The sequence below is a fragment of the Rhynchophorus ferrugineus genome, unplaced genomic scaffold, assembly GCF_030347505.1.
Source record: "Rhynchophorus ferrugineus isolate W39M unplaced genomic scaffold, kcgeb_rfMv2 rfM4, whole genome shotgun sequence".
Classification (NCBI taxonomy): domain Eukaryota; kingdom Metazoa; phylum Arthropoda; class Insecta; order Coleoptera; family Curculionidae; genus Rhynchophorus; species Rhynchophorus ferrugineus.
In genome coordinates this window covers 61,242,009-61,256,870 of record NW_027472583.1, presented here as the reverse complement: position 1 = coordinate 61,256,870, position 14,862 = coordinate 61,242,009, and the positions used below count along the sequence as shown (strand labels likewise).

Below are 14,862 nucleotides of genomic sequence, written 5' to 3'. Positions count from 1 at the left end.
TAGCCCAGAGGCAGTCTCCACATAACCAGTCCAACTCGCTTATTCCTGCTGGTCTTTCCGACCAGGTATCCGTAACAGGATTCCCCTACTCGGTTCCAGGCCAAAAAAAAAACATACACGTTGCATAATGTACATAGAAATACTATAGCAACATACGACAATATGTATTTATTGCTTGGTGTTTATATAACTTTGTTTATACCCTGTACAATCTATACAGATTTCGAGATATCATCAACATAATCTGAAGATAATAACAGTATGAATGCTACTTAATTTTTTTATAATTAAGACAAATTATGTATTACTATTTACTTGATATAAATAAATATAACAAAATATGTATGTATTTTAGAGTTGATATTCGGCATTGAAATAAAGTCTCAACTAAATGGTAAAAGTTAATTTGACCAAGCCATATTTGCGAATGTTCTACAAATGTAATTTTGAGAATTATATGGCTCGATGAATAGAGGTAGGACGAAATGAAACATTAATAGTTACATGAAGTGACCGTTATTTATTAGGTATTTTGTATTTATTTTATTAAAAGGGATCGGCACAGTTTTATTTGAACAGACACCTCTTAACTGAACGATGGTCAAGAACTGAATGATACAAAATACCTTTAATGGTATGCGAGATCAACTTCCCGTGGTTGCCACATCTTCGCGATCGTTTACTGGTCCTCGTTGCTGATTCTCTAACTATTTAAAATCAATAATATATCACTCAATAACTCTTTGGTGTATATATATGATTATTATGGACAGATCTATTTTATTTATAGACAGTACTAACCTCAAACTTAATTAGTAAATTGATTTCAAATCATATTTTTTAAAGCACTCCGAATAAAATGTATGTGCTGATTTTTACAAAAATATGAAGTTAAGGCAGATAAAACTGTGTCTACAATCTAGTTTACAATAGATGTGTAAGATCTATTGATAATATAGTATTGTTGGAACTAGTATTATAAAACTAACTGTATGCTACGACATTATTTTAGATTACATTTTTGTAATGGTAGTCAATAAAAAATTAAAAGGACCACCCAAATAATATTCCTGAGTATCTAGAGATTATGTAGGTTCCATTAATTGTAGAAGTCTAAAAGTGTATATAACTAATATAAGAATAGCCTATAACTTTAATATACTTTAATTTTACTTGCGACTAGCGTAAACATAATTTTTAAAAAATAATTTAAAATAAATATATTTGAAGAAGTGAAATCATAAATTAAAAGTGTAATTAGAGTGAAACTAAGATCCGTAAGATGTGAGTATTTAAGCTTGTCCATTGGGTGGTGGCGAAGTTAATTCAGGAGAATTAGTTTCTGCTGGCTTGACTGTAACTGAAATTTAATATGCAAATTATTATATATAATCGATTTGTTTCAACGTATAAACGTATAATTAATAATATGTTACTACTACAATCAGTAAATAGTAAGTCGAAATTTCAGACGTGCCATAATAAGTGAATTCTATTTCTAGTATGACTTTATATACGTGTTACTATCTCTTAATCACAGTGGTATATGTAGTTTATATGAAAGTCAAGCGAGAGTTATTGACAATAGTAGTTAGAATTGGTAATAATAATTTTCAAAAGTCCTTATTAAAAAAACGTTAAAAATATTTTCCGTGCTCTCCTTCCATACTATAAAAGCAATCAACGTGACTTACGGAACTCTATATATCATTATGAGTGAAATGTGTTTGTTTTAGAAATGTGCTCTGAACAAAAATGTTTTGTTTTCATCCAAGTATTGAAACGTTGCCTCCATTATGTGGGTCGATGTGCTATTATAATTGGCTTTTCTATCTAATTAATTTTTAGAAATGCGTTTTGGTAAGTTCTCATTTTGCCATTAATAGATTTTTAAAAAAGAAGTTGAGCAAGAGTTGAAGGAACTAAGAGAGGAATAAATAAATACAGAAAAGAACTAAACGAGACAAAGGATGAAAATTTTAAAAAGTGGAGTACTGAGAACAATACTATCAAAATGGAAATTAAACGAATGAGAAAGATTAATACACACTAGATAGTGAAATTCAATATAGTTGTACAAAAATTGAGATTCATAAAAATATTATCGAAATTATATATAAAAATGTCATTTGATAATGTCAGGAAATGAGGATAAATGTCATAAAATAGTTAAATTTACATTTACAAAGAACTAATAATGAAAAATTAACTGGGCAAATTAAAAAATAGGATATATATTAATAGGAATATATCAGTAGAAAATAGACATATAGAGTTAAAAATAAAAAACACAGTTAGGGAAAAGGGGAAAAAGTGAAGAATATGCAAAATGTGAAGGGGAAATTGAGATAACGATGACAAGAAAAGGCAAGACCTAACGAATTTAAAATATAAAGCATAAGAAAAAGAGAATAATAAAATACTTTTAAAGAAATTTAACCGACTTCAAAAAATAAATAAGAAACTCACTAAAAAGTAAAAATAATCAAACAAAAATAAACGAAAACCTTATTTAACCTATCTACTACACTTATTTTATATTCTACTATATACCCACAATTTAAATTAATACCCTATAAATAACCTATGTTATTTATCTATCTACAATATTATTTCAACTACTACCAACTGATCAGTTTGAAATAGGCACGAGCAAAAAATTAAATTTGTTTTATTCGTAATTTAATTTTGTGTATATGACACAAAATTATATTATTGTTTTTGTATTGTTAGGTGTTAGGGTTACAAATATAATCTATGAGTATTTGTATAAGTTTCTACGTACCACCTAAGCCAAATATCAATTTCTCTACTGTTATCATGGGTAATTCAAATGACAATGTCCAAATTAAACCCACCACGAGACTTATAACGAAATTTGCGCAAAAACCATAAAACTACAACAAAAATTCCAATAGATACTTATGAATAATTGCACAGATTAACCTAAAATGAAAACCTACCGCTGTATAATTAGTAAGATATTCTGGATTTCGGACTGTTAGAACATATATAGCCACTATACTTCCGTGAACAAGATACATTGAATATGTTAATTTTCCACCAACTTGCATAAACCGATTGGACAAGATCCAGTCAATTATACCTAAAAACCAAAAACAATCATACTGGTTTTATGTTAGCTGTTACATACCTCCCTGTCCATTCAGACAACTATATATTAACCAGCATAAAGCTATACACCAAAAAACTCGTATAAAGGAAAATCCTAACGCTCTTTTATTATACGAATCTGCTATACTGGCTTCTTGATAAGTATATGACAAAATAGCAAATATTGCCAAAACAGCACTCCAGATGCTTAAATTATAAGCCTAAAATACAGATACTTTGCAGATAATATATAAATAGCTGAAATATAACAAATCTTAATATTAGGGCAATTTTAGATAATAAACATATTTGATTCCGAAAACATTTACAAAAATATATGACTTACCTTCGGCAATTTTCCGAAACGTTGTCTATTATGCCTTACAATCATTCCAAACATAAATCCGATAAAATAGTCCACTAATCTTGAATGAGTATCTAATTCTTGAAAGTCCCTAAAAAGCACAAATTATAACAAAACAGATATAAATCACACATTTGACAACGTAATCACTCAATAATAAATATATTGCGTTAAGGTAAATACAAAATGTGTAATTCATAAATTAAGGTAGACTAAAATTGCAAATTATTTAACCTCTAACTAAAAAATTACACAGGTTTGCAACAAAAAATCTATTTGAGAATTTTCAACTGATTTCTGTGCATTTTGACATGCCGAAAATAGCATCATAAATATTGCAGGACGTCAACTCAGAATTGATTTGATGAAGACCATTATTACCCGGTATGAATCAAATCACTGAATCAAAGAGTTTTCCGCCGAGTCAGCTTAAAGTTGATGAAAAGTCCCCCGCGAGAAATTGACATCTCCACATAAAGTTCCTTTGCCTCCATTGCACATAAAGTTGGGATTGATTGTTCCAACAGATAGAGATTGATTCATATATATAATTTTAAAGTTTTCGGGTCCCTCAGAAGCAAAGATGAACGATGGTCTTTGGGGTTAGACATTTGAATGGTTTATAACTGACTCACAATTCATTACCACCATGAGGGATACTCAAAAATAAGCGAGGATCTAATAAAGAAGTTTTTAAGCAATCCTAAAAAGCTTTACGTTACCTAATGAGTTTAAAAGTAAATATACTTCATTCCCACCTTAACTACTTTCCGAAAAATTTCGGAGGTGCGAGTTAAAATGATTTCACTGGGAAAAAATGTTATGGTGTGTGCTAGTGAACGTATATTTAATAAAAAAATGTATCGTTAATGGTTTGTAAATAAAATATTATTGAAATCTATTATGTTTTTAATGTAATAACTCGTTTGACATAGTTATCTATATTGTCAAGAACCGTGTCGTCCTATGATTAAAAGGAGGTCATTTTCGGATCCAAAAACACACACAAAATTAAGATTACGTAACCCCAAAACCTAAAAATATCTACTTCTTTTGCAGTCCTGTGTAATTATCGCTGTTAAAATATGTTTTTAAGTTATTTTAAATAAATTTCTCTTAATATAAAATTTATTATTTATATCATTTACATCACGCTCGTTAATGTTCGCTTCGATAATGTGAACTACAATTTTGAACTTAGTTTGACCAACATATGATATAAAAATGTTATACTTACGGATCATAATCCTTGAAAAACAGCTTAGTAAAAATAGGTAATATGGCGAATATCACATTTAATATTCCAATTCCTATAAAACCTAGTATGGGTTTCTTCTTATATAAAAACGAAATTGGAATATATACTAGTGGAGATATCAAAAACAACTGCATATCAGCAGACACATACCATAGTTGAGTCATACACTGAAAAGAAAAGAAGCTAAAGCATTGCCATCAATTGTCTTACCTTTACCCTGCGTACCAATTCATCTTTATTGTAATAGTTTTGAATATAAAGGAATATAGACCACCAATATTTGTGACATGGGGCGCATAAAGAATCAATTTTGATTTTAAACAATGGTCCATCTCCCACAAACCTGCTCAGAAACGTCATGTAAAGATACAGCATAAGCAAAGCTGGCGTCAACCTAAAGAGGAATTTTCAAATATCATTTAAAAAATCAAATACTTTCCTTACCGTAAATATCTGTGCAATATCATATGAGGCACTGAAGCGATTTGAAGCAACGGCGACTTCTTATATTCGGATTTGAAGATGATATAAGCGAGCAAGAAACCAGAAATGTAGAAAAATGAGTCAACAGCCAGATGAGCGGCAGCCATGTAAAACGAAGAACGTTGATATAACCACTATTAGAAAGAGAAGTAGTTACAATTAACTTAATAATATTAGCCGAAAGTGTTTACATAAATCACATTAAGCAGTAACGTTTAGGATAATTATGCAATCCACTTAAGTTTACATATACCTAAAGCATAAATTGGCCGCACAAGAGGCACTGTTTATATTTTAAGCCTTAACAACTTTGTAATAAATTTATTTTTATATTTCTACCTTAGAACCTTCCTCGTAATTAGTTAAAGGAGCCAGAACTAATCCAACGGCATTATGTCCAGCAATAATCCACATCATACTGATAAATTTAATTCCATGGAAACACAGAATCTGTGTTTTTGGATTTTTGGTCGTTTGAAATAACTTTCTTCCATTAGATACCAACGAAAAAGCAATCATAGATTCGTGAACTGCTCCTGTAAATTATGCCATCGAGTTTTTAATTTGTATAATTCACATTTAAACAAGAACTTACTTTTTTCCGACATATAAAGAATAATATCATAAATTGTAGAAATCACTATTAACAAACCGACACTCCAAAATATAGCCCTGCGGTTTCAAAATAATGAAATGATGGTAATAAATAATTCGTTGAACGTAACTACACTTACACTGTTATTATGGCACCGGTATCCCAATCTTTGTTATCGCTTTTTAGCGTACATGATAGGCCTGTTACTGGAAAACCTTGTGAATTTAGACTATCGACAATTTCCTGAGATGAACATCCACTGGGAATACAGATGGATTGTACAAACGTCTGATAAAGAAATTCCATGTTTAAGAAAACTTAAGATTGAATATAAAATATTAGGTTTGGTAAAAATTTTCTGCCGTTTTTCCTCATACAAGGGATAGACAAAATTATATGAACACCGCACAGGACATCTTGTTGCATATTGACAACACTTTTTCGATGTAAATAATGCGACGCGTGTGTATTTCTCAATTTACATTCCAAGTTCTATATAAATATAGTATATATTTCAGAGTAGTTAATTCTTCGACAGCGAAAACAAGCAATCGGTAAAAATGCAGCAAAGCAAATTTGTATTATTTTGTCAATCCCCTGTAGATATACAGATAGAGTAAACGCTTGTTGGAAATGTAACATAACGAGCGTTACTTTGGACACAAAAGCAATGAAATTGATAAAGTGGCTGTAGAAAAATAGCTAAAATTTTCACTAATATTCAGACCAGGAATACCAGTTTAAATTATGAATATTTTGTTCTGAATACTACTCTTAAACAAGTATGAAAAGCAGCATTATCTTGCTGAAAAATGAAATTCTGACTGGCAGTTTGTGTTAAGTTATTTGGCTAATTGTTCGTCGATGTAACTTATACAATTAATTTTCCCATAAATGAAATTTATTTCTCACTGGCCTTCTAAACCCAAATCAGCTCAATGCATAACATTTCGTTCACCCAACTTCAGCGGCTTAAAATCGTGCAATATTCTTTAAATAATGATAGTAATACTTTCAAGTAAGATGTTGATGGTACTTGTATGTAAGATTCAATATTAAACAACTGAAAAATGTTATCTCAGATCAATAAAAAAAATGTCATCAAGACTACGTTAAAAACCTGTATGATACGCTGCCGAAGACTCTGATCAAAATAAAAATAGAGAAGGATGTATCAATTATTGAAATAAAAATTTAAAATATTGATCAATTCTTTTTTCAACTAATTTGTGCTATAGCTTTGTTACGCCGTTCGAGCGGCACAATTTTGCGCGCAACCTATTAGTAAACAATAGCTATTTCTTTACAATGTTTATATGAGCTTCATAACTAACCGTCTTTAATCGTAGAATTTGAAAGATAAAAATTAATTTTTATTACGAGGTGCAATAAAAAATTTGTAGTGTGCAAAAATTTTATCGCTAGGTCAACTTAAATATATTGTATCATAAAAAAGTTACACCTACAATAAATATATGATATGAAGCTTATAATGTTATTATTAAATATATTTTAATAATAACATGCAAGAATTAAACAAAATAAGAAATGTAAACATAATAAGCTGCCTACTCACAACTGAGCTACTCAAGCTTAAAGTTGCCAAGCAGTGACTTCCATAAATTCTTAATGTGCTATCATAACTAACATCTATATTTAAACATTCATCGTAATGTCCGAGATCTATTGGAGTTGCTACTAACATTCCTGGATGTATTTTCGACCATGCGTCTGCCACTATGAAAAACATACAATTAATTTGGAATTATAAAGTTATAAACATAAGGAATATTAGAGAAAATTTTAATTTTAACAACAATATCAGTAATACAGTTTATATGGATAACTTACTAGTATATATTAAATCCTTCTCCTGCAAATAGATTAATTGTTGATAGCATAATAAGCTTGTACTAGCCTGGTCATTAAATGCTAAAAGGTCGTTGATGGTAGGTAGAGTATAATTCAAAAAGCCAACAGTAGATTGGCACTCATAGATTGCTGATAGAACAATAAAAAGAGAAAAAAGGTGTGTCATAGCGGAACTAAATTAATGATTATTAACACCATCTAAATCAAACATCTAATGAACATGGCATGAACCAAACAAGATAATAAATTAATTTTGAAAGATTATCTAACGATTGTATTATATCTTAAGTGCTCCCTTCTTCTGTAATCTTCTTATCGCCATTACACAGAAATGTAGTTAATTTCTATTGTTTTAAGCATAAAAATATTATCACAATTGTTTTAAGTAATAAAAAAATATGTCAGAAGGTTAAAATATAGAGCTGAAGATTCTTAATCAAAATTCTTCTAGGCGAAATATAATGTATATCAGCAAGCAAAAAAAAAGGCCTCCTAAAATAGTATGCATTGGATGATATACAAGGGATAGACAAAATTATATGAATACCATCGTATTTTTGTGAACACCATAATATAGTACATCTTGTTACATTTTGGCAACTCTACCTTAGAATAAATAATGCGACGCGTAGGTATTAGTATACATTAAAAATCATGATTTTCCAGGGATTCAGCTACTTTCGGAACTATTCGTGAATTTGTCAGCGCAATCTACTCGCGCAAGCCGAAATGTTAGAAGTCGATGTTGCCAAATTTACAGCTAGGCTATTTGCTTTATGGATGTATTTTATTTTAGAAAAATAATATATTTAACAAGACTTTCTGATATTAACTTTTATATTTTGTTTTGAAATAAAAATTAATAATAGAGTGGATACGTTTCTTTTAGTATTTAATACAATATATAGTTCTTACCGTTAGATTTGGCAACACTGCATGGTATTGTAAGCCAAGCATTCCTCAAAAGAAATGGCGATGTACCGTATTGCACTGATTAAACATTGGGCATTTATTTGTTTAACTATTAAAGCGTGTGATATGGATTTTTATAAAGTTATATTTTGACGTTCCTTTTTACTTAAAAAGAAGGCCTTTTACCTTAAAATTTTGTAGTATAAGTTAATTAATATGTCAAGTTTGTAATAAGACATGCTTAGAGAAAGTAGAGAGTAGCAAGAGACAGAAACAGAAATGCATATATTTCACCATGAGCTTGCTGCACAACTAAAGCCGATGACGAAAAGAATCGTTTGCCTTCTCTGTGTCCTCGACTTAATGATTTTCGGCAGCATCTTTGTCGGATCCATAATACAAATATTAAACAGTATTATCTTTATGTTAAGAATTTTTAAGGCTTTGAAAGTTGGAAGGCACAGGACGATAAAGAAAAAAATATTGCTTAAAGAATTTTTCCGGGAACAAGAAGTCAAGAAGCTTAATATACAACTGTATAAGGAGTAATTGTAATTTCCATTTTCGAGATAGTAATTTCCATAAAAGTATCGATGTGAAAATTATCTTACGAATAAATTTTAGGTAGACTAAGAAATAAAAGCAAATACTTGAAAGGTATATTCCAAATAAAAAAAGGTATCTTCCAAATAAAGGCAAGATTAATATATTTAATGGAAAAAGGGTTTACCCACTAAAAAACCACCACCATATTTAATGAATTCTAGGCTCAAGGCTTCAAGTACCTAAAAACTCAACGATGTTAATATTTTGTGTTTTTTTTTTGTATATATATATGAATAACAGATGGCGCTACTAGTATTAAATCCATATGATTTTTACTTAGCCTTAACCCTCAAAAGATGCGTGTATAAATTTGATATATATATATATACTAAAAAAAACACAAAATATTAACATCGTTGAGTTTTTAGGTACTTGAAGCCTTAGAGCCTTGAATTCATTAAATATGGTGGTGGTTTTTTAGTGGGTAAACCCTTTTTCCATTAAATATATTAATCTTGCCTTTATTTGGGAGAATGTTCTGTTGCAACTTTTATTGTATTGTAATTACTTAGTAAATAGTGCGAGAAGTATAAAGGAATGTATCTACAAGGAAGTAGTTATAAAATTTTATTTATATTTAATACATTTGTATTATCCAAATATATGGTAGTTTAGTAAATGTTTATGGCATAGTTAAAGTTTGTTATTTTATATCCTTTAATTTATAATTAGAAATTTAATATTATGCCGTATTTTTCTTTTTACCTCCTATAAAATGTTTTGTAAATTAATGTCATTTTACTGTTTTTAAAGGTCATTTTTACTATATATATGATTTTTAACGATGATTTTTAATGGATCCTGTAGGTATTGCTCAGATTACATGCCGCCAAGTCTTATAAGGCTCTCAAACTTCGAAATAAGACAAATCATTGGTCCTCGTTCAGTGGGAGTATCTCTGACGAAAATTGCTGAATTGTTTACGAAACGTGGTAAAACGTCATAGAGAAAGAGGAATAGTGCGCGTAACCCAAAGTTAATTGACATTAATTGAATTACAAATACATTTATTCAATAAAACGTGTCTATAAGAACCTTATTTTTACATTCAGAGGGATGTTGTTTATATCAAATTTTCAAATGAGTCAGAAAGCTATTGAACTGTTACCTTAAAAGGAATTAATTTTAAAATGGATATTTACAATGGAATATGGAAATGGAGCAAATCCCGCAAGATTAACAAATATCACTTATTGTTCGCACAATTAAAAAAGAAAATAAAAGAGACCCTAATAATTGTAGAGGGATTACTCTCTTGTGCGCAGCCCAGAAGATATACCAAAAAATTATAGAAAACGATCTAAAATCTATAGTAGAAAAGTCGCTAACAGAATCACAGAGTGGATTCAGAAAAAGAGGCAGTAATAAAATTATGAGAACCATTGTAGGCGAGAGAAAACCTTTAAAACCCAATCCAATTAAAGGAAGGCTGCAATTTAAGTCCACTCCTATTTATAATATTAATGGCTAAAATATTAAAAAGACAAAAACATCCTGTTTTTTTATGTGTTCTGTTTTATCTATTAGGTGGAATATAATACATAGAGAATAAAAGCAAAACGAAAATCATGGTGGAGCACTATAAGTAATAAATATCTAAATTGAGGATGTAAGAATAGAACAAATAAATGTACTTAAGTAAATGGGTAAAGAAATCGAAAGATCTAAGTCAGCCAAGGGCTGAAAATATATACGAATGCGAGAATTGGAATAATCATGTATCTCTACTTTTCTACAGATGTGATAAATAAAGAAATAAGCAAATACCTCAATCCAAATCAGTGTAAGAATATACAGAAAAGAGACAATTCAATTGGCAGGGACACTTACAACGCACGGAGGGCACAAGACATAAAAAGAATATGAGAAAACAACCTAATAATACAACCTCGTCAACAATCATATATAACGATTTATAAATATAGTAAGGTATCAAAAATAAAACACACGTAATATTAAAAGTTAATCGTTTAATTAAATTAATTTAAAAAACCGAAAGTTGCTCTTAAAAGACTAGGGTAGAAAGTAGTTGAAGTTCAACCCCCTTCTCTCCTTTCTACCCCAGGAGCAAGTACCGATTATTGAGCAAAATAATCATTCACAGTTAAAAACGAGAACAATCATCCGGAAGACAAACTTTCTGCGATATTCCTCTTAAATTTGGGTAATTTTGCCTTTCCTAGGAATGGTACGAGCCAAGCTCTGTGGCACCTCCGCTGGTACGGCAACCTCACTTTCGTCGGCGGTTGCTGGTTCAGTGGCGGATATCTCAACTTCCACATTACCGAAATTCCTGTTCAAATCGTAGAAACGAGGAGATTCAGCACAATCTATCGATTCATCAGAGCGAGTGCATGTAAATATTTCCTAAAAAGAATTTAAATTGTGACACACACACTAAGTACACCACGTTTTCATACTTCCGTTTAGTTGTTCAGCAATTTAATGTGATACAATGACAAGTGTACTTAATAAAATAATAAATTACATATAGACAAATAAAATTGCACTATAATATGAGATGTTTATGATTAATAACAAACTATTTTTACCTGATTGAAAACAGTTTCTTCCGGGCAGATAAAGCTCCATCTAAAGATCTGACTACGTCCATCTTGATATCTCATCGGTAAACATACATGAAACAGCTGACAATCATTTTCGACGTCAGCGTAGTAACCATACTCACGTCCCTCACAACTGAATGAATCGGTGATTTCTGATCTAATACTTGTAGCATTACTAGGCAAAGTAAGTAACTGAGCTGGAAGCATTTGTTCAGGCATGAGCTGAAATTTTAAAAAACCTTAAGAAAACCCGCTTATCCTTTTATTAAAATATATGAAAATGTTCCGTTACAGATATCAACAACAATTGTAAATGTATAATGGTTTGAAAATATTAAAGTTATATCAGGTATTAAGAATAACTTGCTTATAAAGTATAGATTAGAAATGTTCTGAAATTTAATGATTGCTGTCGGAATTTTTATATAATTTATTTTATTTTTTATATATTTTTTTATTTTATTAAATTAAAAATTTTATATAATATATTTATGTACTTAAAATAATATATATAGGTGTAACAAACTAAAGCAATATATAATGGTAAATGTTATATCAATACCAGCAGTATAGTCTTACGTTCGTTTAACATTACCATCTATTGTTAAAACCGGGGACCAGAAAACGAAAAAATGCACAACAGACAAGGAATACATTATTATTACTTGGATGAAATAAATAAAACACAATAGAGAGGTTTTTCCACCTACCCTGGGAAATCCAAACACCACGCCGAAAAAGACAGGAAGCACGTATAACAATTTCATGATTTCTTTTTCTTATTTTTTTACGAGACCACTGGGCACACACTTGGTGACTATGAGACACCAGACGAATAAGTAATACTTTATATAGTTCCCGGGAATGGATTTGAAGCGGCTTGGGGAACGGAGGGGTAACGAGCAAAGGTCTAAATGGGGAGGAGGCGTGGTTGGATTGCATCGAGCCAATGACATTTTTGCAGAATTAAACGGTATTTCTCTAATATCTAATTAATCAAAGTCATAGCAGTTAATCAGTTGTGTGGTATACATATACTAACATTCTAGAAATATTTAGTATTACAATAGCCATCCAATAATATTCAGAGAAAATTAGGATATTTCTCATAACTGTTGTAATGGTTCATTTTTAATAATATACAAATAATTTTATTATTGTTAAAATATATTAAGATCTATTAATGTATTATTTCATTAATAAGACGTATTGTGCAACTTAAATAGTTCCTTAAAAATTATTAAAAGTTAAATATAATTGTAAATATAGGTAGTCTCTCTGATATATTAAGTATACATCGTAAAATCAACAAGTATTTAAATATATCTAGAACAAAAAAGATCACTTGTTACAAATTTGTATCAATTTTATATAGTTATAACAAAAAACTATGTCGTTGGACAGACAGCTAAACAACCTAATAGAGTAATATCCGGAAATATAGCAAGGTAGACTCTCTTGAATATTAAATGTAAAGATCGGGTACGTTCACCCAATGCAGCGAAGAATATTCGTACAATAATGCTTTCATAGTTTAAGTAAAATATTTAAGATTTATTAGTAACACATTTATTTTCATCGCAAGGTTTTTCAGAATTTTTTAATATTTCATACCAGCCATATAGTGGCTCACCCAAAACAGTACATTGAATTGTTCTGGCTACCATTTAATATTCAAAATGAGTATGTCAGTTATTCCTCCATAAAATTTCATACAATTGATGCCAATTATCGAAATATCGACCGTTAGTTTTATGAATACGCCCTACTTCATATATTGTAGCCGTTTAACCTTAATATTGCAGAAATATTTCTAGCAAAATTATTTCTAATATTTTATTATCGTTTAGTTTAAACATCACTCCTTAAATACAAATTTGAGAATATTAAATAATGTCCTTTTAATTATCTACATTATACTCTAAATTAACGGCTAACATACTAATTTATATTTGTAACATAATTTATAATTTAAAATAACTTGAGATCTAGGTATACATCTAGGAGAACAATGTTCGATGGAGAATAGAAAATAATGTTCATGTATTAATTAACACTACTATTTTTTCTGTTAAATACATTTCACTACACTACAAGATAAGATGTTTAGTTCATTAGAGAATGTGTCCTGCTCGAGTGTTATCCAAGAGTTGCAATACTTCAGAATTAACAAAAGAGTAGAATCTCTTCTCAATTCTCTTTATGCCCTGAGAAAGAGTCTATCAGAAGGTCTCAGTGTAACCATTCCTATAGCATATTGGTGATTTGATTTTAAGTAAATTATAATACAAAACTTAATTGTAGTAAGTAAATTATAATTATAAGTAAATTATAAGCAATATGCGCCAAATTTTGTTGGTTAACTTTTATTCTGCATATCCAGCTATTTATGTCGTTACCCCCCTATTGTAATGTTCTGGTTTGCCTCTTTGCTGTTGGCTCCAACCACAAATATTGCAGTATTATCAGCAAATATAGTCATGATAATATTTTCCATTTATCACGTATGAGAGTAAGCAATGGATTAGCAGAACTAAACAAAAAGCATGCTTTACTATAATTAAAATACAACAAATTAAAAAATACTATCTCGCATGTATTTAAAATATAAAAAGCAAACTATTTTTAAACCCCGTATTTAAAATATAAAATACAGTATTAACTAATATTATTTTAACTATTACCATTTTAATTTAAAATAGAAATTACCAAATACAGTCAGGTCAGGTGCTAACATAGCAACAACATAGCACATAACGATGTAAATAGAATTGAACTAATCCAGCCCCGTCTATTAATGGATAAGAGCAATATTTCCTTTCATGAGCACTAGATTTTTAAATGTACTGTCAGACAAACAGCCTCGGGGAATGAACAAGGTATGCATATAAGGATAAAAAGTTTTTGCTTTTATCGTTTAGGAAGCTGACTAAATCTAACTTCACTTTAGATATATATAGTCGATCACTGTCCCTATTGACAAAAGCGATAAATTAGTACTGCTGTTCCTGTTACTCCCAGATATTATTTCATGTTTTTAGTATATAGCGTCTAAGTCATGAATTGCAACATTTTGTATTGTTTCCTTTTC

The 14,862-nt window shown here is 29.8% G+C and overlaps 2 protein-coding genes across 2 annotated transcripts; both read right to left on the bottom strand.

The window, feature by feature from the left end:
• Window positions 1-1,148: 1,148 nt before the first annotated feature.
• Window positions 1,149-7,914, bottom strand: LOC143196733 (nose resistant to fluoxetine protein 6). The gene is made up of 13 exons (XM_076404692.1): window positions 7,666-7,914; window positions 7,391-7,551; window positions 5,954-6,102; window positions 5,815-5,891; window positions 5,559-5,755; window positions 5,181-5,353; window positions 4,962-5,130; window positions 4,716-4,903; window positions 3,461-3,569; window positions 3,155-3,335; window positions 2,964-3,106; window positions 2,786-2,897; window positions 1,149-1,360 (listed from the first exon to the last, which is right to left on the bottom strand). Exons 1-13 carry the CDS (start codon window positions 7,850-7,852, stop codon window positions 1,293-1,295), a joined length of 1,914 nt encoding a protein of 637 aa, XP_076260807.1. The 5' UTR covers window positions 7,853-7,914; the 3' UTR covers window positions 1,149-1,292.
• Window positions 7,915-11,157: 3,243 nt separating this feature from the next.
• LOC143195617 (U-scoloptoxin(01)-Cw1a) lies at window positions 11,158-12,624 on the bottom strand. Its single transcript, XM_076402909.1, has 3 exons — window positions 12,482-12,624; window positions 11,757-11,993; window positions 11,158-11,571 (listed from the first exon to the last, which is right to left on the bottom strand). Exons 1-3 carry the CDS (start codon window positions 12,536-12,538, stop codon window positions 11,359-11,361), a joined length of 507 nt encoding a protein of 168 aa, XP_076259024.1. The 5' UTR covers window positions 12,539-12,624; the 3' UTR covers window positions 11,158-11,358.
• Between the last annotated feature and the right edge of the window lie 2,238 nt (window positions 12,625-14,862).

Excerpts from the sequence above, each read along its gene's own strand:
- LOC143196733 (XM_076404692.1), bottom strand. The coding sequence starts at position 7,852 with ATGACACACCTTTTTTCTCTTTTTATTGTTCTATCAGCAATCTATGAG. Across the intron at positions 5,892-5,953 it reads ACCGGTGCCATAATAACAGT|GGCTATATTTTGGAGTGTCG; the intron begins GTAAGTGTAGTT and ends TTGAAACCGCAG. Across the intron at positions 5,756-5,814 it reads TCTTTATATGTCGGAAAAAA|GAGCAGTTCACGAATCTATG; the intron begins GTAAGTTCTTGT and ends CATAATTTACAG.
- LOC143195617 (XM_076402909.1), bottom strand. The coding sequence starts at position 12,538 with ATGAAATTGTTATACGTGCTTCCTGTCTTTTTCGGCGTGGTGTTTGGA. Across the intron at positions 11,994-12,481 it reads TGGTGTTTGGATTTCCCAGG|CTCATGCCTGAACAAATGCT; the intron begins GTAGGTGGAAAA and ends TTAAAATTTCAG. Across the intron at positions 11,572-11,756 it reads AAGAAACTGTTTTCAATCAG|GAAATATTTACATGCACTCG; the intron begins GTAAAAATAGTT and ends AATTCTTTTTAG.